Below are 21,728 nucleotides of genomic sequence, written 5' to 3'. Positions count from 1 at the left end.
GGGAGCTACAGAGCTTAACTCTCCACCTGCCCGAGAAGCCAAGGGCTATTTAATGGGGCATCTCAGGCAGGCCCCAGAGGTAAAAGACAGGGGACCGGGGTGGGAGAGGGGTGTGTCTGCTCCGACCTGCTTTGATTGGCTCTCAGCAGAGTCCTTGAGAAAGTCTTGAGTAGTAGCTGTCTCCGTATGACAGCAGGGCTCACTCAAAATGGCACTCAATCCACACTGCGGGCTGCCCAGGCCTACTCACCACACCGCGGTCCCCCAGGTCCAAGGCATCCCAGGTGAAGCCCTGGGGCAGGGTGTAGGGCTCCTGGCGGATGTTGTCTTTGTCAGGCTCCACGGGGCCATGGGTGTTCACCACTTCTCCTGGAAGAAGAACGCAGAGCCTCACCCTCTGTCTCCCGGGGGAGGCAAGCGGGGGCTCAGCTTAGACATCGACCGCAGCAAATTCCTCCTGTCCCCAGGAGCCCTCCATCTGAAGAACACTCTGTGCTTGGCAACTGCAGACCATCTTTCCAGCTACCCTTCGTCCCCAACTGAGAGCCAACTCGTGGCAAAGCTTCAGAATAATCACTAAGATCAAAGGTGCTTGGTTTTTTGGAAATTCTTTTAAATCTCCCTTCGGTTACTAAATGACAAACATTTATCTTGACTAATTTGGCTTCCTGCCTCCCGGCTGGTGTAAAAACAACTCTCATGGTCCTGGCTCAGGCCCATCAACCTGGATGGATTTATAAGGAGTTGCAACAAGGCTGCTTTTGTGTCAACAGCAACAATGCACCGGGCCCACTGCTGAACCAGATGATGGCATCGAGGCGCCAGGCTCAATCTTGGCCCTGCCAGTCTTGGCTTTCAGCAACGTGGGCCAGTTAACTGCTGCCGCCAACTTGGCCCCTCAGTGTTTACAGAGTCCTGCGAGTATCTTTAGGCTCAATCACTGAATCCACACAACGCTGCCAGGAAGTTACCCTTGACATGACATCCCCACCCTGGACGGACACCCCTCCTCTGTGGAGTGTGTGGGGAGCGCTTGGGGGTGTCAGACGATACAGCCCTGATACCCGCACACAGCCCAAATGGACTCATGTGAGACACCTGAACAAATCGACCACTTAATTTTGGCCCTTGGAATTATTTAGTGTCTACAATTCATAGCTCATTCATACTCACAACTGGAAGAAGGCAACGTTTAATGTGTTTTGAAAACTGAGCCTTCAAAAGGGACCCACACTGCTTGCTCCCAGCATCAGGCTCTGTACACACTAGGCACTCAATTTGGGCTTTTCCTGACTTTCAGACCCCTGGCCCAAACATGTCATTCTAATGTGTAACAGGCAGCTGCAGACCCTCCCCAGTCACGGACCCATGGGGCAGGGATAGCGGAAACGGCCAGCTCAAGCTATGAGCTGAGGACAACACTGTTTGGGACTGACCATCTAACTTTCTCTCACTCAACACATTTCGTGAACAACACCCTGCTTCGGATGTCACGCACTGGGATACGGCAGGGAAAAGACAAGGTCCCTGTTCCCACGAGATGTCCCATCTTCTGGTGAATATTTCATCAACAAGTCATTACCAACATGCTAAGAGTCACAAACTGGAAAGCGCAAGCAACAGCGAGGACACATAGCAAGGAAGCGTCCAGCTACCTCCTATTTACATCAGGCTCCCCAGTAGGTTTGCTTGGGAAAGAGGTTATATTTTTCTTCCCTAGTTTAGAAACTGGCCTTCTGATTTATTCATAAAGTGGCCCTTGTGAATTAATTGAATATAAGTCAATCTAATTCTAATTCACCACCATGCAAAATTTTGGGAGGCTACAAAGTTGAGGGCTAGACCCTTGGAAAGTACTAAGATGTCTACGCTAGTCTTGTTGAGGTGCTGGTTGATGTTCCCGGCCTTCTATTGAATTTATACCCTTTCCAAAATACATTTAACTCCAGAAACTTTATTTATTTGCGGGAGAGCGCAAATTGGGGACAGGGGCAGAGGGAGAGAGAGAATCCCAAGCAGGCTTCATGCCCAGCACAGAGCCCAATGTGGGACCCTGGGATCATGACCTGAGATCATGATCTCGAGAGTTGGGACACTCAACCAACTGAGCGATCCAGGCGCCCCTAACTTCAGAATCTTTTTATTTTTTTCTAAATGATTTCCATGGACAAGATAGTGGTGGTCTTCCCCACTGTACTACAATAATCTCAAGGCTAAATCTTTTCAGGGGTACCTGGGTGACTTAGTCGGTTAAGCATCCGATTTTTTTTTTAATGTTTATTTATTTTGAGAGAGAGAGAAAAAGAAAGAGAATGAATGAGCATGCCCGTGCAAGAAGGGGAGGGGCAGAGAGAGGGAGAAAGAACCCTAAGCAGGCTCCCCGTGCTGTCAGCACAGAGCCCGATGGAGGGCTTGAACTCAAGAACCGTGAGATCATGGGGCACCTGGGTGGCTCAGTTGGTTGAGCATCCAACTCCTGATTTCAGCTCAGGTCATGATCTCATGGGTTTCATGGGCTCGAACCCCACATCGGGCTCTGTGCTGACTCTACAGAGCTTCCTTGGGATATCCGTCCTCTCTCTCTCTCTCTCTCTCTCTCCATCCCTCCACAGCTCAAGCTCTCTCTCAAAATAAATTAAAAACAAAACAAAAAACAAACAAACAAAAAAACCATGAGATCAAGACCTGAACCAAATGCAAGAGTCAGATGCTTAACCAAATGAACCACTCAGGCACCCCAAGTGTCTGACTCTTGATCTTGGGTCATGAGTTCAAGCCCCACACTGAGCTCCATACTGAGTGTGGAGCTTACTTAAAAAAAAATAGGGGCACTTGGATGGCTTACTCGGGTAAGCATCCGACTTGGGCTCAGGTCACACGAACTCACGGCTTGTGAGTTTAAGCCCTGTGTCAGGCTCTGTGCTGATGGCACAGAGCCTGTAGCCCGCTTCAGATTAGGTCTCCCTCTCTCTCTTTTGACCCTCCCCTGCTCACGCTCTCTCTCTCGCTCTCTCCCAAAAATAAACATTAAAAAAAAAAAAGGCTAAATCTTTTCACTTATGCTGGTTACTAGGCACTCTAAGCAACAAGCATTTCCATTCACTCCTTCATCACATGTTCATGGAGTCCTAGAATGTGCCAGTTCTGGGGTGGGAGCTGATGAATACAACAGCATAGGTCCTCATCATCACGGGCACCTGCCACCCAGCAAGATGAGGGCCCCCGACAATGACAAACCAGTTCTCCCAGGTTGCCTCAAGGCTGTTTGATATCTTCGAGACATAGCTGACAAAGCAGAGTTACAGGAAATACTCAGAAAGCTTCACAGTCTAGGGTGCCAACGAAGCGCAGAAGTGGCCAGAGCCTCCTGCAATGTTCTCCTGCCAGCCTAGCTTCAAGGCTTCCACCTGCAGGGAGTGACCTATCCTCCAGCTTCTCAGGGCTCTTGAGTGCCTCCTGCTGCGTCGGTGTGGAAGGCTGCCTCAGAGCATGCTGGGAGTGCAGCCAATGATCTCTAGACCACCCAAACCAAGTAGCCAACTGAGGATGCTGGAAACTTTAAAAAAGAAAACCCTGGGTTTTCAGAGGGTTTCTTTCTGTACCCTTTCCCCACAATGTTCTGTCTTCCAACATCAAAGATTCAAAACCACACAATGCAGCAACCATGAAGGACTCGGAAACAAAGAATGTGAGATCTGGGAGACTTTATCTTATTTTTTTTTAATTTTTTTTTACATTTATTTATTTTTGATAGAGACAGGGCACAAGTGGGGGAGGGGCAGAGAGAATGAGACACAGAATCTGAAGCAGGCTCCAGGCTCTGAGCTGTCAGCACAGAGCCGACGTAGGGCTTAAACTCACAAACCATGAGATCATGACCTGAGCTGAAGTCAGACGCTTAACCGACTGAGCCACCCAGGCATGCAGAGACTTTATCTTATTTTTAAATGTTTACTCATTTTTGAGAGAGAGAGAGAGCTCGTGTGTGAGTGGGACAGGAAGAGAGAGGGGGACAGAGGATACCAAGAGGGTTCTGAGCTTACAGCAGAGAGCCCAACACGGGGCTCGTACCCACAAACTGCAAGATCGTGACCCAAGCCAAAGTTGGACGCTTAACTGAGCCACCCAGGCACCCCCAAATTTGGGAGACTTTAAACCAAACGAATAGGGCATGGATGAAGGTAAGAGTGGGGAGGTTTCTCTCTCGGAGCCCAGAGAAACTACGTACAAGTCCAAGTCCTCCCTTGGGTAGCTACTTATAAAAACTAAGTAGAGCATGAGAATCTTGATCTCGGGGTTGTGACTTCTAGCCCCACGTTGGGTGTAAAGGTTACTTAAAAATAAAATCTTTAAGGAGCGTCTGGGTGGCTCAGTCAGTTAAGTGTCCAACTTTGTTTCAGGTCACGATCTCGTGGTTCGTGAGTTCCAGCCCCATGTCGGGCTCTGTGCTGACAGCTCAGAGTCTGGAGCCTGCTTCAGAGTCTGTGTTTCCCTCTCTCTCTGCCCCTCCCCTGCTCGCACGCTCTCTCTCTCTCAAAAGAATAAACATTAAAAATACATTTTTTAATAAATAAAATCTTAAAACACATTAAATACATAAAAAAAATTAAAACTAACCTAAGAGTGATGAGATTCCAATCCACGGAGATGAGGGGGAAAAGAGAGGGTTCCACATGCCTCTACTACAGTGGGAAAGTGGGGACTTTGAAAAAGTAGAAGGACATGATCTGAAAAGTTTATTTGGGAACAGAGTTATGCTTGTATTTGGGAACACAGAACGGTCACACAGCCTAAAACATGCTATTTAGAAGGCCCTTTGTGGTGAACTTAGGATGGCTGTAAACTTCTCAAGAATTCCAGGTCTCTTCAGTGGAATACAACCTAATCTTACCTCTCCCAACAAGGTGGGGAGTAAACAGTACACTTGATAGGCATGATCACTGGCCCCACCTCAGGGGAAAAAAATCACAGCAAGAAGCTGTAAGTCGCACGACCCTCAGGATACTTGGAAGAACTAGGCTGACATGTCAGCCACACGACCGACCGAAGCCTGTAATGTGGTGCTTTCTGCCGGGCTAACTCACTAAAACAACGGAATCCTTCATTTGGGCCTGACCGTGGACCTGAAAGGCAGACTGGTCAGGTGCTCAGGGCACCGGCCCTTCCCCAGCACCCCACACTGTAGATGGCCCAGAAGGCACACCCAGAAGAAATACAGCTGACCTCGCTCCACCTTCCTGAAAGCGTCAGGAAGCTCTCAGGAGCAAATGTGTGGCTTTCTCGTGAACTTTCTGACAACCCTTGGAGCACTCTCTATAATTTACAGGAGGAGAAACTGAGGCAAACAACACAGTGTGACAGGACTAATGGGGAACAGAAGTCCATGGATCTCAATTTACCTCTTTACCGGGTTCCATGTCTATGAAGAATGAAGCTAAGTTACCCATTTGCAAATTCCTAATGAAGAGTGAAACCAGACCAAAACCCCCAAGCCCCATCTGAAAACTGGGCCAGGATGCCTGGCAGCCACCACAAAATGCTATCGTGCATCTCACTCAGAGGCGGAGTGTGCTGCTGTCTGCATTCTTCCTGCTCCTTGGTGGGGAGTAGTCCCTGGGACCCGTTCCTAGTAATGCCCTAGTAACAGCATTGCTGTGATCCAAAGCCTTCTTGGAGGGCTTAGCCAGTGGGCCTGGGGCCTGGCTGACCTGGGCAGCCTGACAAACAAGCAGGTGGGTCGGGACAGGGTTCTAGAATAATGCCCGCTGCTGATTCTCCGCTCCTCACCATCCAGGCAGTGTTTTTGCTTTCCACCCCCCGAGGGGCACACCTCAGCTTGCTTCTGGATTATGATTACACTGTCCAAGAACTGCATCTGCTCTAGAGTAGTTTCTGAAACTTCCAAAGTGGACACAAATCCCCTGCAAGTTCCAACTCCACAGGTCTGGGGTGAGGCCTCAGAGTCTGCATGTCTACAAGCTTTTAAGCAATGCCCACTCTGCTGGCCTGAGGATCACACTTTGAGTAGCACCTCCCCGTGTCGCATACTTCCCACCTCTGGAATAGATAACCCCCATTATCCATTCCAGCTGCCCCTTTCCCCTCTCCCCTCTCCAGTCTCTGGCACTACCCTGCCCCTGCCCCCTCCTCCACACCAAACATTCTGGAGGCAATCAGTAACATGCACAACCTGAAGGCCACTTACATTTCGTATCTGAACCCACATTTTTTCAACATACTTACTTTCTCAGTCACAGAGAAAATAGAAATCGGGCCCAGAATTGTAATGTAACCACTCCAGAAACTTTTTGTCAACAGCAGCATCTGAAGTTAGCCATCAACGTTAGCTGTGGCTTGGTCTCAGCAGGAATCTCTAACTCGCCTGTTATGTCATCTCTTTACATTTTCTGCCTGTCCCACCCCTTTCAGAGTTCAGTATAGCTGTTTTAAAGAGTGCCAACCAAACCTGCACAGGGTATTTCCAGGGGTTGAACAATTGTGGTTAAGCAAATGTCAAAATTACCTGCAGTTGGTAAGCGTGCACTGGCTGACAAAGGGAAGAGGCTGGGGACGCAGCCCAACCCAGGATGAGACATCTGCCCAGATAAACAAGACAGCCCCTCTGTAAAACTCTTTGTGGGAAGACAGACCCATAGGCACACATCTCCACTGACCGTGTGCCAATATACTGTTTTTCTTTGTGACTTACAGTAAATGACAATGGACTAAAAGAATCAGTATTTGTTCTCAACATGAACTCCTGTGAAACAGTAAGGTCCCTGAACATTAGTCTTTTCCATTCCTTTTTTTTTTTTAAAGTAGGCTCCAAACCAGGGATGCCTGGTTAAGTGCCTGTTAAGCATCTAACTTCAGCTCAGGTCATGATCTCATGGTTTGTGAGTTCGAGCCCCGAGTCAGGCTCTCTGCTGTCAGCACAGACCCTTCTTCAGATCCTCTGTCCCCTCCTTCCCCCTCTGGCCCTCCCCTGCTTGTGCTTGCTCTCTCAAAAATAAATAAACATTAAAAAAAAAAAAAAAAAAAAAAAAAGGTAGGCTCCACACCCAGCGTGGAGCCCAACTTGGGGCTTGAACTCACGAATGACCCTAAGATCAAGACCTGAGCTAAAATCAAGAGTAGGATGCTTAACCGAATAAGCCAGCCAGGCACCCCTAGTCATTTCTATACTACATTTTAAAGACCACCGTCTAAAAATAACCACGAAGGAAGTCCAGGACTCTACTGTCCTCCCTCACAGATCCAGCAAGGCATCCTACGCACGGCTAAGATACATCCCTCGCCCTCACCAGGGGAAGAAAGCACATACATACCCAGTTTGGGGACAGGCTGCGTGTCCCAGAACTGGTAGCTTCGCTTGCTAGCTTCCTCCATGGTTTTGGCAGGTCCCTGACCCACTGAAAACAGTTCAATGGCTTTCTGTATTTCCTGGATCCTCTCTGCTGGCAAAGAGTTCATCTGGACAAGACAAAGTTGGGGAGAGAAAAGGCCCATTATGTTAACAAGCACTTTTGATTAATCACTAATTCAGTAGTTAAGGGGTGCAACTCAAGGAAGGGGCGTGGTTCCTCCATCCCAATCCCAGAGGTCAGATGTCATACGACAACTGGGAAAAGAGTGGTTGGCGATGGGCTATTTGAAAGGTGGGTGCTTCCCACTGGGTTTCTCCTTCTTGGTCTCATGATGTCTGATGGCAAAAGGAATACGTGCTCAGCGTCAAATTTCAAACAATGCAGAAATGTGTAAAACATACAGAAAGTAAAAAACCAACAAACCCACCCCTTAAGCATAATCCTTGTCATCAACAGTCTTAATTTAGGAGGTAGGGTGAAAAGAGGCAAATATAATTTCAGGCTTTTTTGCATGCAAGCTCCAAACACACACACACACACACACACACACACAGACACACACACACACAATTTTCAAAAACTAGAACTGGATCATATGGTATTATTCTACAAGCTGTTCTTTAAACACGATGTCTTAGAGACCCTTCCATGTGGACACACAGACCTGCTTTTTCTAACAACTGAGTCCACTTTGTGCCTGGACCATAGTATATTCAGTGAGTCTCTCACCGATGGGCATTTCTGTGGTTTTGTTCTTCAGCTTTACACACAATGCTGTAATGAACCTTCTTGTACATCTATTTTTGTTCACTGGGATACATATTTCTGTAGGAGGAAGCCTAAGAAAAAGGCGTGCTGGGTCAAAGGATATGCACATTTGAAATTATATATCATCAACTTGCTCTCTAAAAACAAGAGTATCAACTAATAGCGCAATGAACAGTGTGTTCATTTAACTAATATCAATTAATAACCAAGTGAGCACGTTTCTCCTTACCCTCATCATAAGATTTGCCAAATCTTAAAACTCTACCAATCTAGGAGAAAAAAAAAATATTACTTTAATTTTCTTTCATTCATTGTGAATTTAACCATCTTTTCAAACACTGATGGAACAGTTTTAATTTTGTAAACTGCCTACTCATTTCATTAGTTTAAACTGGTTCATGTATTACAAATATTTTTCCAGCCTGTTGTTTATCTTTTTAACTTTTACAGAAAAGTTTTAAATTTGTCAATTTTTCTCTTATGGTTTCTGGGTCGTATGTCAGGCTTACGATTATATAAAAATACTCATAATTTCTTCTGATATTTTTACTTTACCGTTTTCTTTTCCCATTTAGATAGAGGACAGGGAGAACATAAACGAACATGGTTACAGTGCATCTTTCCTGGAGACAGGACTACGAGTGATTTTCATTTTCTCCGTCTTATTGTTTTTCCTAGATTCTTCGCTGCTACCTGCTCTAGCATGCAGGTGCTGTGTAAATGGTGTTTTGTTAAATATTTCTAATTTCAAAGTGAATCACTTTGATACATGCTCGAGCTCAAATCCCCCTGGAGTCTTCTAAATACCCACCCCCAGACAAACAATGAAACAAAAGTCTCTAAAGCCAAATCACGGGCTTGGGCTAGAATCCCTGACCCAGAGATGTGGCTGAGTCACTGCTCTCATCTTGAAAACGAGGAAGACCCCCCACCTCCCTAGTAGGGATGTTGAAGGTTTGGGGTTAATTTAAATGAAGCACCGGGCAAGAACCTGGCCAACACAGTGGTCAATAACGGTGGGGTGTGTTTTTTTTTTTTCATAGTGGATTTGATATTGAGAATGGTAAAAAATTACTTGAAGCCATTTCTCAATTACGTAGGAGATTCAAGATGGAGCGTGACATTCATGGCACAAAACACAGTGGGTATACTGGAGCGAGACTGGATTCCTTGTGAGGGTTAGACACTGTTTTGGAGGCAATTCGTAGAGAGGAATTATATGTTTAAGCTTCTCCTGGGGTCTACTCAGAAGGGGGCAGCACTTCACCTGAAATAAAAGGTGCTGGTGTTGTGTTGTGTTTTGTAATGTTGTTCTTTTAAGAAACCAACCAATCCCTCCCCATACTTCTGAATTTCAGGTCAGTGTGTCAGTCTTAGGTTTGTAAGGTCTAGGCCAGTGGTTCTCAACTGTGGGACTCACAGGTTCCGTTACAATGACCATGACGCTAAGAGAATGCTTGCAATATATAAAGGTTGGCCTTCAAAAGAACAGGCCTTTTCTTCTCCCACTGGCGAGGACTTGAGACAGAAAAGACTGAGAACCACTGCTCGAGGCGGCAGGGGCCGTTCCAACGGAAGTGCTCTATAGCACCTAGCACAGCACCACATGCAGCTATCTGTACCTGTACATACTGAGGGGGCAACATGCCTGGGGGTCAGTGTCTAACCTGCTGCATCTTTTAAGGTACGGACAGAAGTTTAATCACCTAGGTCTAGGGCAGCAGAGGGCAGCAGGGGGGTCCAACTCCTCCATCCTGAAGTAATGCCAGTGGAGACTGTCAATCTGAATTCTTCCTATACATTCACCCCCAAACTCTTTAGTCTGAAAAAGCAACTCTCTCTGTCACAAGAAAACAGAGCCTCCTTGTTACCTTCACAGGCTGATCCTGGGCTGAATCTGTCTCATTGCCTTTCTCTTTCTTCTTTTTTTGTTTCTTTTTCTTCTTTTTGGCTCCAGTGTCATTGGCTGGACTCAAACCACTGTAAGACAAAGTAAATACTGATGCAGGGTTTTTTAAAAATCATCTGTTTTGAGCCACACTGACAAAGAGCTTTCTGTGGAGCCAGACCTTCCTTAATCAGGCCTGTTGGCTTCAGAAGCAGACCAGAGAATCCAGGTCCCAAAGGGGCATTTGGAGGACACCAGCGGACACAGCTCTCCTCACTCCCACCAGCTCTGGGGGTGGTGGGAGTGGGGTGGGAGGGGGGCCTGCGCAAGAAACGTCCTATTTGTTTGGAAGGAACTTTTCAATTCTTGTTTCTATTTTATGTGTGTTTTTTCTCCAGATTGCCAGAATGCTGGCTCCAGAGGCGAATGAATTGTTAGCAGGGCATTCATACCACCAATACTGCCTTAGAGCCCTGAATTTAAAATGATGACAGCCCATAGCAGTCTTTTTGGAAAGCTTCCTCACCCCCACTCCCACCCTCCCACTGCAATTGGTCTAGTGAGCTTCCCCAGCTGGATCTAAAGCTCAAGGCGGTGCTGGAAAGGGAGGAAGGAACGAGGAAAAAGGCAGTTTTGCGTTGCTACGATCTGTGTCCAAGCCAGGAAGACAATCGCGAGAACTGCCTACATCAAGCCTGCAGGACAGAGGACGACGATCAGCTGGTTCAGGCTGTGTGATTACCCAGAACTGGCAAAACCCAGTACTGGGGATCCGGGGAAAACAACAATGAAGCACCCAGCCACTCCTGCCACAAAGAGACTACATGAAACATGCCTGTGAGCCTACTAAAGGCGACTTCCTTGTGCTGTTTCCCTCTGCGTGACACACCCAACGAATGCAGCAAAAACAGTCTCTTAGCCAAATTTAACCGTCTCCTACAGCCTTTTAACATTGTTTTCTATCAATATCTTCACTGACACACAAATCATGTACTATACTGGGCTTCTTTGACATTTTCCATTCATTTGCTCCCTAATATTTTGTCCCAATTCTTTTTGATTTCTGGGTTTCCTTTATTTTATCTTTGTATTGGGTTTCCTTTATTTTATCTTTGTATTGGGTTTCCTTTATTTTATGGGTGAATTTTAAGGCTCGCTTTGCATCTAGCTTTGCTCATTATGGTTGTACAGTTGACCCTCGAACGACATAGGGGTTAGGGGTGCCAATCTCCCACACAGTCAAAAATCTGCATGCAACTTTCAATTCCCCAAAGTCTTAACTACTAATAGCCTACTGTTGATGAGAAGCCTTACTGATAACATAAAGTCAATTAACACAGATTTTGTAGTTATGTGTATTATACACTGTATTCTTAAAATAAAGTAAGCTAAAAAGAAAGAAAATATTGTCAAGGAAATCCTAAGGAAAACACATGGATAGTGCTGTACCGTTACAAGTTTGCGGACCCATGTGGTTCAAACCCGTGCTGTGCATGGGTCACCTATGGCTGGCGTCTGCCATGTCTAAACTGATTTTGGCATTGTCAGCCTGGGAGCGATGCCTAAGGCGACTCTACCGTCTTCGTTGGAACTCTTCCATTAAAAACTCAAAATGAGCAGTCCCACCCGAGACTACACTGAGCCCTAATCTGCAGGATCAGCTAAGCGCAGGGGGTTTGCTTTATATTCTAGATAATCAATTTTCAAAGAATTAAAATAGCATAAAATGTTTTCCATGCCATCATGGCAAATTCCATCTAAGCTTTATTTTGTAATTCAGAAAGTCTTCCTGGTCTTAAATGCCTTGGGGTGATTATGAATATTAATTTTCCTCTCACAGCAAGTGGTACTGTAGAGGGAGAAGGCAACCTACAGCCACGTGCTGCCATTTCCGGTTGGAGATGTAGGAGCACTGGCGTCTAGACTTCATGACCTTATATGTGGACAAAAGTTACCTCCAGCCTTTCCTGGATCTCCCTGACTTCATAATCTTTCTACATCATCCTAAACTCTGTTCAGCTGTGGGACTTACCTCTGTGAAAAGGGTTTCCATGCTAGAAAGTGTGTCCTTCCCATGCTAGAAAGCCTACAGTGACAGCAGCCTCTTATCCTGGAATGTATCAAGCCCAACTTTTCAGGCCCAGAGCCTTCAGTTCCCAACTAGCTCATTCACTCTCACCTTGCCCTGCTCTGTGATAACTGCCTACACCCATCTGCCAGGCCTCTCAATGCCCCTGACGTAGGGAGACTACGGAGTCAGGTCTACCAAAGGCTGGAGGTTACTTTAGTCCAAGGGTAAGGTCATGAAGTCAATATGCAAGTGCAACTCCTAGGTATTATCTTTTTTTTTTTTTAATTTTGTTTTAAGTTTATTTATTTTGAGAGAGACAGAGAGAGCGTGAGCAGAGGAGGGGCAGAGGCAGAGAGAGAGAGAGAGAGAGAGAGAGAGAATATCCCAAGCAGACTCTGCAGGGTCAGCACAGAGCCTGACGTGGAGCTCGAACTCACAAAACTGTGAGATCATGACCTGAGCCGAAACCAAGAGTCAGAGGTTTAACCAACTGAACCACCCAGGCACCCCTCTAGGTATTATCTTAATGAGACACAGAATGCATAACATGAAAGAAAGACCAATAAAATTCAGAGGGGGGATAAGGTGAACTCCTTAAAACCAGATGCTCAGCAAAACCCTCAAGGCCATGGCAAAGAACATTAACCAGGAAGTCATTTATGGCCTAAAGAAAAAATTTTCCACTTAATAATTCAATGATGTTATCATATACAGGCCTATTCGCAGCCTATAACAACTATAAGTGGTTTTTAAATTCCAGACATACTCTCACTTCATTCTCAAGATTATATAAAGCATTATGAGGTTTAAAAGCTGGTTGATTTAGGAAACAAAGCAGTATCCCACTGTTGATACAATTTGTAAGTCCTCATTCATTTCAGCTTATGGAATGAGTTCCCTAGTTCCTGTCTATGAATTACCATAAAAAATATTTTTTCAAAAGTTCTGTGGATAAAAAAGGTCACGGTGAAGAAGTGCTGTGTATTAACCAACTTACTAAACACAGTTCCACATAAGGAAAATAGAAGAGATTACTTCCTCCGACTTTAGAAATCTTTACAAGAATGCAAAATCACTTAAAAACTATCTTCCTGCTTTTGCTCTGCTATTCAGTGCAGACACTTCTGTGTAACCATTGCCTCACGGACCCCATTTTTGTGGAAGGATCTTAGACTGAGCACTTGTTCTGTTTTATGCATCACCAACATACATGTCTGACAAACTCTAAGACTCAAACTACAACCAGAGAGCAAACTTCATTTCCCTTGTACTGCCTTGAATTTGCACATGTACCTACGGAGCAACAATCCTGTTTCAACTTGTACGTCAAGCATACAGACAGATGAAGAACAAAGGGAAGTTAAAAGCGAGAAGAGTCATTTTCACTGAGCTGCCAGGTACCGAGCTATATCCATGAGAACACATTATGAGCTCACCATGGTCTTACAGTCAACAACCCAGACAGGATGACAATGGACTCAGAGAAGAGATTTCCAAAGAAATCCAAAGGGTTTCCAAAGGGTTAGTTTTCAAGCTGATTATAGCAATTTTAACTATTCATAAGAAACCAAGCTCAGAGGCCTTGTAAGTCTTCAAGAAGTGTCCTAAGAAGCCAATACCATTTCAGAGAATAGCTTCAATGTGGATTTGGGGAGAACCAAATCAGAGGACCCCACTGAAGCAGGCTAGTCCTTCTCTAAGAATTCAGCATCATTTAAAAAGGGACCTGAGGGCCATACCCAGTTGCTAGGCATCCCAGGACATCTAGGGATTCTGCAAATTGCAACAAATCTCAGAGAGCTCTCTAAACCTGCCAGTCACCTTAACGCACTCCAAAGAGATGGGCCAGAACCACAGAATACAAAAATCAAAGTCCAACTTTGGCTTATTTGGTTCCAAAATAATGAGGAAAGAGTCAGTGAAATTTGCCTTCCTGGGGGAAGGGGGTCCCTACAATGGAAACGGACATAAGAGTTCACATAAAAATTTTAAAGTTTACATTCTAAAGTTGATAAGCTAAAGACCAACCCTAGTGAATATGGGATGAATTAGCAGAATTAGCCAGAACAGGGAAGACAGCAATCAAAAAATTAAAGGGGCGCCTGAGTGGCTCCGTCAGTTGAGCATCAGACTTCGGCTCAAGTCATGATCTCACAGTTGATAAGTTCAAGCCCCAGGTCAGGCTCTGTACTGACAACTAGGAGCCTGGAGCCTCCTTCGGATTCTGTGTCTCCCACTCTCTGCACCCCCGCCCCTGCTCATGCTCTGTCTCCCAAAAACAAATAAATGTTAAAAAAAATTATTTTTCAAATGTCATTAAAAAGCATTTTTTTAATGGGGTGCCTGCGTGGTTCAGTCGATTAGGCGTCTAACTCTTGATTTTGGCTCAGGTCATGATCTTACAGTTTGTGGGACTGAGCCCCACATCAGGCTCTGGGCTGACAGCACGGGAGCCTGCTTGGGATTCTCCCTCTCCCTCTCTCTCTCTCACTCTGTCCCTCCCCTGCTCGTCTCTCTCGCTCCCTCTCAAAATAAATAAATAACCTTAAAATACATATCTTTTTAATTTAAGTAGGCGCTGTGCCCAACACGGGGGCTCGAACTCATGACCCCAGATCAAGAGTTGCATGCTCTACTGACTGAACCAGCCAGGCACTCCAAGAAATGTCATTTTTTAATGAAGGCCAAGATATTCTCAGTTCAAACACAGAAACCCTACAGATGCTCTGGTATAAAGTCAGAGCTCAGGGAGGGAATAGAGAATGAGCCTTAGTGCTGATTTCTAGAAACAGAATGCAGTGCCAGGATGTATGAGTGGGTGGGAAGGAGGGGCAGGCTGACAAATGAGCAGCAGGAGCACAGAACTTCCAGATAATGCCACAAACAGGAACGGTTCATAATGCAGGCCCCTTCTCCATCCTGGGTGGCAGGAATGACAACATCCACTCAAAATCCACACAAAGTGGGTGACCAAATCCACTCAAAGGTGTGTGGCAGGAGGGAACAGAAAGCTGTTCTTGTGGGTGACTGCAAGCTCAGCCACCAGGGCTGGAAGAAATCTCAGGGCCACCAGGCTTAACTTGCTGTTTACAGGAGAGGAAACCAAGGCCCAGAGACATGAGACAAACTGGTCATCAACTAACCAACTGGTACCCAGGGACGAGCCACCAATCTTGAAAGACTCGGACCATTCCTTCCCAAACACTAGAGTCTTGTTTCTATGGGAACTTATGTGAGACTCCTCCAAAGCCAAAAGAACACCATTTCATCACCCAGGGCCCTAAAACAAATTTCTGTGGATCAGAGGAGCACGTATTAAAGGCAAGGAGGAAACTGAGCCCTGCTTTATTTAGAAAGCCTCCTCTGACTACCCTAGCTCTCACTGATATCTAAGATTATGATCTCCCAAACAACTTAATACTCTACATATAATGTGTTGCTCCCTACCTTCCCAATAAGATTAAGAATTTCCTGAGCAAGGGATATCTTATACAGTTGCTTCCTACAGCACCTCCAGTCGTGCCGAGTGCAGTTAACAGTTCAACAAATGATGTGCTTGACTGCTGCTTTCCAGCATAACAGACTAAAATAAAACCCTGAAAAGCTAGAGCCCAAAAGAGGGTCAGCAAAACATCTCCAGTAATGTTTCCATAGAACAGCTGTGTTAATATTCTATGAAAGGAGCAGAGACGCTGTGCTCTTTTGAGCCACTGGTTGAGATTTTAAACAATTGACTTTCTTATTAAATTATCAACTTCCTTATTTATCATCTTCTCCCTCCTTCAGATCTGTCCTATTCCTAGGAAAGTTAAAACAAGAAAGTGCCAGTGAAACTGTTTCAAATGGTTCCAAGGTCTTAAGCACAGACCATGGGTTTAGTTTTTACCAGGAGAGCAAAGAAAAAAAGAGTTCAGAAAATAAAATTCACAACTTTTCGTCACTTACTTTCTACCACTAAAAACTGGAAGTTAATTCTTTGGGCCAAAATTCAAAATTTCCACAGAAACCTATTAAATAAACCCTAGCCTCTAGTATTCTTTTGATTCTACTTTTGGATCTCAGGAAATCCTTCCGCAAATCAATTTACTTACGAGGTGTGATATGTTCACCAGTAATCCTGTTGGTACTCAAAAGGCCCACGAGGTGAATGAAGTGGCATACGAGGGCACCCGAGAAGAAACCACACGGCATGACTCACTATCAAATGCCTATCCTCTGCACTGCTGTGGCTGCAGGCAACACCCCAAACCCTGCAGAGTCCCACCAATCAGTTATTTATATAGAGAACTGCCTGTGAATCCTAGATGATGGGAAAAGTTGAAACACTTTAGCACTGCCATCAAGGTACTCCAGGAGGCCTGTGAAAAGAACAGCAGGTTGTACGAAGAGATTACAAAAATTGCTTGCACTGCCATCCTCGGCCCTTCCCGGGACAGTTAGCCAGAATTTTAAGGGTGAACGAGCCAGTTCCTGTCATGGAGGTTAACTGGTTTCTTTAGGGGTCACAAAAGCTCTGAAATACTAAGCTGTTTAGAACAGGATTGAGAGAGAAGTGTAAATTCCACATCCTCTGGGTTGCTTTGGTGAGCCAGACTGTAACCTGGCAACTCCAAGGTCGAATCAAATGCTGTTCAGAGATCACTTTCAGTAATTTTCTGAGCAATGACTCAATGCTGGCAGAAACTTCACCCACTAGAATGGCCTCTGCAAGAGATACTCATCCATTAAGAAGAGTTTAAAGGGGCCGGCCATCTCCATCACCAACGGGATCCTTAGCCTGGGAACATCCACGGGTTGCTGAATGGACCCAAAGACAGGACTCACATTGCCGCAGAGTCAGGACGCAGAAACCAAGGCGGTGGGGGAAAGAAATCCAGCAAGTTCAGAATGGATCCTCCAGGGGTGTCAAAGGAAGCAGAGAAGCAAATCTCAAGCGCCACTACAAAAGCTAAATCGGTGTTTGTAAGTGAAGTCTGTTATGACATAATCCATGGAGAGGGCTTAGTGCAGTGACCAGCGTCCACAGATAACATTTATCAAACACTTAGCAACAGTGAAACCCCCTCAGCTGTCTCTCAAAGTCAGCAGCAGCAGAAAAAATTTTCAACCAAGAACTGACCCTGGCGAAGAATTTTATTAGTTGGCTTCTTTTTTGTTGCTGCCATTGCGGCTGCTCTCACTAGAGAACATCATGTTTTGTGTTGCCTTAAATGCAACAATCCCAACAGCACCTTCCTTGAGGAATCAGAAGGGGCGCCTGCAGGGTAGAGATTTCCGACAAGGTTACAGAGAAGAAGTGAAGGAGGTCCTCCTAAAGTTATTACATCTATGGCCCCCAAATCTATGGAGTCTGCAGGCGAAGGATTAACTGCAGATTTGGTAAAGCTGGGAAATTTCAGAGTGAGCACATGAGTTAAACAATGTGAAAAATCAGCAAAACTGGTCTGCCACCAGCAGCAGTCTCCCTGAAATAGGCTCTCATTTACTTTTCATTTCTTCTGCTTTCCAGTCTCTTCTCTTTGAAGCAGCCCTTGATTAGTTTCTTTTTTAATTGCCACTTAATTGGGAAATAAAATTAGAACACTTATTTGATATCAGTGATGAGGTTTCTCTTTTCATTTCTGCTTTGATCTAGTTTTGAAAAACCAAAAGCTGAAGGGAGAAATTACGAAAAAGGGACCTAAAAGACTTCTTGTTTCCAAGAGCTAGATGCAGCTACAGGCCATCAAATAAATATGGAAAGAACCACTCTCGGAGAATCTGAAGAATAAAACAAAAGCAAGAGAGGCTGGCTTTATGGCATTTCCTTGCAAAAAGCCCTCTGTTTTCTCTTAAGTTTCTTCGTAAGGGATAACAGCTCAGGACCAGTGAGGGAAACTTACAAGAACTCATCTCAACCTGTCCCTACGGAGAAAGAAAGCTGGACAAGGAAAGAGACATCCCTTATCAAAGGGACAACTTACCAGCATTTCAGAGGTATCAATGACACTGCAAAAGAAATCCTAAAAGAATCCTAGGAACAAAATATCAAAGTCCTTTCCTGTTCCAATCATCCAAATAAACTTTACTTGTTTGTTAACCCAAAACTAAAATCTAATGCTAGCTGATAAGGTTTATCCTTTAATAACAATTCTTGGAAAGCCTTTCACTAAAAACAAACAAGCAAATTAAATCATACAGATGAACTGTCAACTGCAGGGGGGGATACAGCATTAAGATTATCTTTAGCCTGACTCTTCTCTCGATTGCTCAGGGTAACTTATGTCAGGCAAGTAACTGGGGAGGAAATGCTGCCTACCTTTGTCGAGTAGATTTTTAAAAACATAGCTGATAGAAAAACTGCAGATACATATAGATATATACGTATACCTTACATGTAGGCATGTGAACACACATTTGTGTTTCAATGCATATGTGAAATTAATACTCATCAAATGTTTATTTATAAATTATGGAAAAAACACATAATAAGAAAAGTGAAGAACTAAGTTTATATACAAAGGGACACAAGATACTAGCATGTCTGTATTTCCTATTATTCCAGTGCCCGAACGTAGCTTATTTCATTACTGTAAAGTACCGTGAGCCCTTTCTAAAAGGAAGGCCTAAGAAAATGATTAGTTTAAACTATCATTAACTTTTATTGCATATTGTATTTAAGACTCATTAGCATCGAAAGGAGGTGTTCCCCTTCAATTTTTACATCACTTTTGAAAGCATTTTAAGTGATATTAAGTAAAGACAAGAAAAATTTCAAGAAGCCAAAACAAAAAACAAAAACAAAACAGTGGAAACTTTCCAGGGCAAATGAGAGGATCCCTGATTTCTGTAAGCAGTTCACAGAAAACTGTCGTAAGGCTTACAGTGAGACTGATTTGGGGAAAGAAAGTGTGTATGTAAGAAAAATCTGACACTCTTCCCCTCAGAGGAGAAATTCCACTAACATTGAGCCATGATTTTAACATTTGCCATTTGTTCATTCAGCAAATACTCACTAATGCCCATTAAGTGCCAGGCATCTCAAAGATATGGTCCCTGTACTCAGGCACCTTACAGTCAGGTGAGGCAGGGACTGGACACATGTTATTTACCTGCTGTTATAAAAGCTACAAAAAAAAAAAAAAAAAAAACCACCACGTACACAACAACAACAGGGTATGGGATAAGAGCACAAGCTGGGGGAAGGAGGAGGGAGAAGATACGAAGAAAGAACACGAGGGAGGGGCAAGGCTGCATTCTGGATGTTATCTCATTTAATCCCTACAACTGGAGGTTAAGTAACTTTCCCAAGGTTACAGGTCAAGTGTCAGAACCAGGCTTAGAACCCAGGTATGAATGACCCCAAAATCCATGCTTTTCCCACTGTGCCACACTGCTTCTTCCCAAAATCATTTCCTCTGACAATTAGTAAGAAAATATTGACTCCTCAGATTCAAGACCTCAGATCTGACCTTAGATTCCAAGTGTCAGAAGTAGGCTGTCCTCCAAGCTAGGTCCTCTGTTTTTCACCTGCCACCTCCAAACTCATTTACACAGACCTCTAGATTTGGGATGCTAATAAATTTGTTCACCCAGACCATATATGTACGTGCAACAACACTAACAACAAAACACCCTCAAAGTTCTTTTTTAAGGTTACCTCTTTGTTGTACTATAAATAAAACAGAACTTTCTGTCAAACAGTTTTGCAAAGTGATTCACAGATCATAGAGAACTAAACCAATTAGAGAGCTATAGATGTTAGTCAGGGCAACAGTTTAGCAGAGAAAAATAAAAGCGACTACACACACAGCAAAGAAAAAGCCTTCTGAAATGACTTTTGAATTCAAGAACTCTCATCTATGATTAGGATTTCTACTCAGGAGGGCTGCACTTTCCCTTCTTCCTGTTCCTATTTCCTCTTTAAAAGCTTTCTTTTTTAGGAATCTCAAGTTTCAAGGCTTTTGTTACATTATATCTGTTGTGAGTTACAGCAAAAGAACACACTCTTATAAAACCAGATCTAACAAACTTTCTTTTTTTCTACATTCTTCTTGTGATTTTTAATCCTGGTCAAAAAACATAAAAAGCTAGATCTTTTTAACCCCAGGATTCATCACAAGCAAATTGTAAACTACCTAAATAATCCTTTGTTCTTCCATCTCTACAAGGCAATAGATTTTTTTTTTTTTAAGTTTATCCAAAGATTTCAACCTTCTACTTTTACCTACAGGATGACTGCTAATACTGCAAATGACATCATGGCTATGAAAATGGGACTACCATACACACATACACACACACACACTAAATCAGACCACCACAGACTCACCCAAAATTACACATAACTTTCCACTAAAAAACATATATGTAAATGTAGACAGACAGGGACAGAGTGAACTTCAGCACCAGCCACTGTAACAATATGAAGAAAGAAGGATGACAGGGTGTGGCTCATAAGAACAAAACCTGATTTGGAAATAGAACTCAACATTGAAATGCCTGATGAATTTCTTCTGCCCAAGTAACAAATAGTTACTAGTAGGCAAAACTGTAAAGTACAGGAGATGCAGTATTAAACCCACTTCCAAGCCCCCCGACCAAGATACATCACTCAATTTCTTGAAGCTCTGAGGCTATTTCACAAAGTTAACAGAGCAATGATCCAGGATCTAATTATATATTGTTCAGGAAACTTATGGATTATTTGGAACAACAGGCACCGAATACATCAAAACATTATCATACAGTAATTACACGTAGGGTTTTATAAGGTAAGTTTGTATTTTGAGTTTCTCCTGTAGTGATATTTTACAACATAATTATGGTTTGTACAGCCTGATTTATTTCCTCATTGAAGGTGAACTGCAGCGAAATGTTTTATTATTCGTTTATTGCTAATCACGTTGTTCACACACCTCTATAAGTAACGTTCCTTTGAACTGTTCTGTTACATTGACCCGTGTTGTGCATTGAAACCATCGTCCAACATGCTCTTTTCCCTGAATGCAGGTGAAGCACACGAGTGGAACATTACACAGAAGAACTTTTATATAATAAAAGTACTGAATGTCTCTGGCCCTTAATATACTGAGCACCCACCCTGGTAAATGACAAAGACAGCAACCAATCGCCAGGCAGGACCCCAACGTCTCAGCCAATAAGAATATGGGGGTGGGGTTACACTAAGCTCCCGGTGACTTCCCCGCACCCCAGAGACCCAGGTTGTGGGAGACTGGACGGGAATTGGACTCCGAGGATATCGTTACCCCCGGCTGTAGCTGTTGTCCTCCTCGTTCTCGCAGTCGCTGCAGTGCTCATGGCCGTTTCCGTTCCCTTCCATCATCTGCGGCAGCGGAGGTGCCGGCGGCTTCACTGCTGTCTCACTCTCGTCCGCCATCTTGAGTTGCGAGAGCCGGCCTCCGCGCCTCACTACATGGGGGGTTCCTATTGGACGAGAGGAACTTGCGGTATATTCTGGGTTTTGTAGTTTTTGGGGTGAAGAGAGACGTAACAGAGAACAGCTCATTCCCTAGAAACCGGAACAAGCTGGACTACAATACCCAGAAATCATGAAGGGAGGCTGTCCTGGGTGGGGGCCAGCACTATCCGGAAGTCCTGGGCGTTCAGCCGCGCTTTGAGGAAAGAAGGGCTC

The 21,728-nt window shown here is 44.4% G+C and overlaps 1 protein-coding gene across 3 annotated transcripts in view; it reads right to left on the bottom strand.

Annotated features, from left to right (window-relative positions):
* The window catches only part of NMT1 (N-myristoyltransferase 1), a 30,509-nt gene extending 9,003 nt beyond the window's left edge, over positions 1 to 21,506 (bottom strand). Inside the window, exons 1-5 of one of the 3 annotated variants that reach the window (XM_047093333.1) lie at positions 10,007 to 10,086; positions 8,365 to 8,404; positions 8,097 to 8,206; positions 7,329 to 7,473; positions 251 to 369 (exon numbers count right to left, since the gene is read on the bottom strand). In XM_047093333.1, the coding sequence (XP_046949289.1) occupies positions 251 to 369; positions 7,329 to 7,473 (264 nt within the window). In that variant the 5' untranslated portion in view covers positions 8,097 to 8,206; positions 8,365 to 8,404; positions 10,007 to 10,086. Of the gene's footprint in view, positions 1 to 250; positions 370 to 7,328; positions 7,474 to 8,096; positions 8,207 to 8,364; positions 8,405 to 10,006; positions 10,116 to 21,342 lie in introns of those variants that run through there. The other 2 variants (XM_047093331.1, XM_047093332.1) reach the window with 2 other exon arrangements.
* Between the last annotated feature and the right edge of the window lie 222 nt (positions 21,507 to 21,728).

The sequence above is a fragment of the Lynx rufus genome, unplaced genomic scaffold, assembly GCF_022079265.1.
Source record: "Lynx rufus isolate CCGP_SWC_20201006 ecotype Redwood Valley unplaced genomic scaffold, mLynRuf1.p SCAF_34, whole genome shotgun sequence".
NCBI classification, from domain to species: Eukaryota; Metazoa; Chordata; class Mammalia; order Carnivora; family Felidae; genus Lynx; species Lynx rufus.
This window is presented reverse-complemented; position numbering and strand designations above follow the sequence as displayed.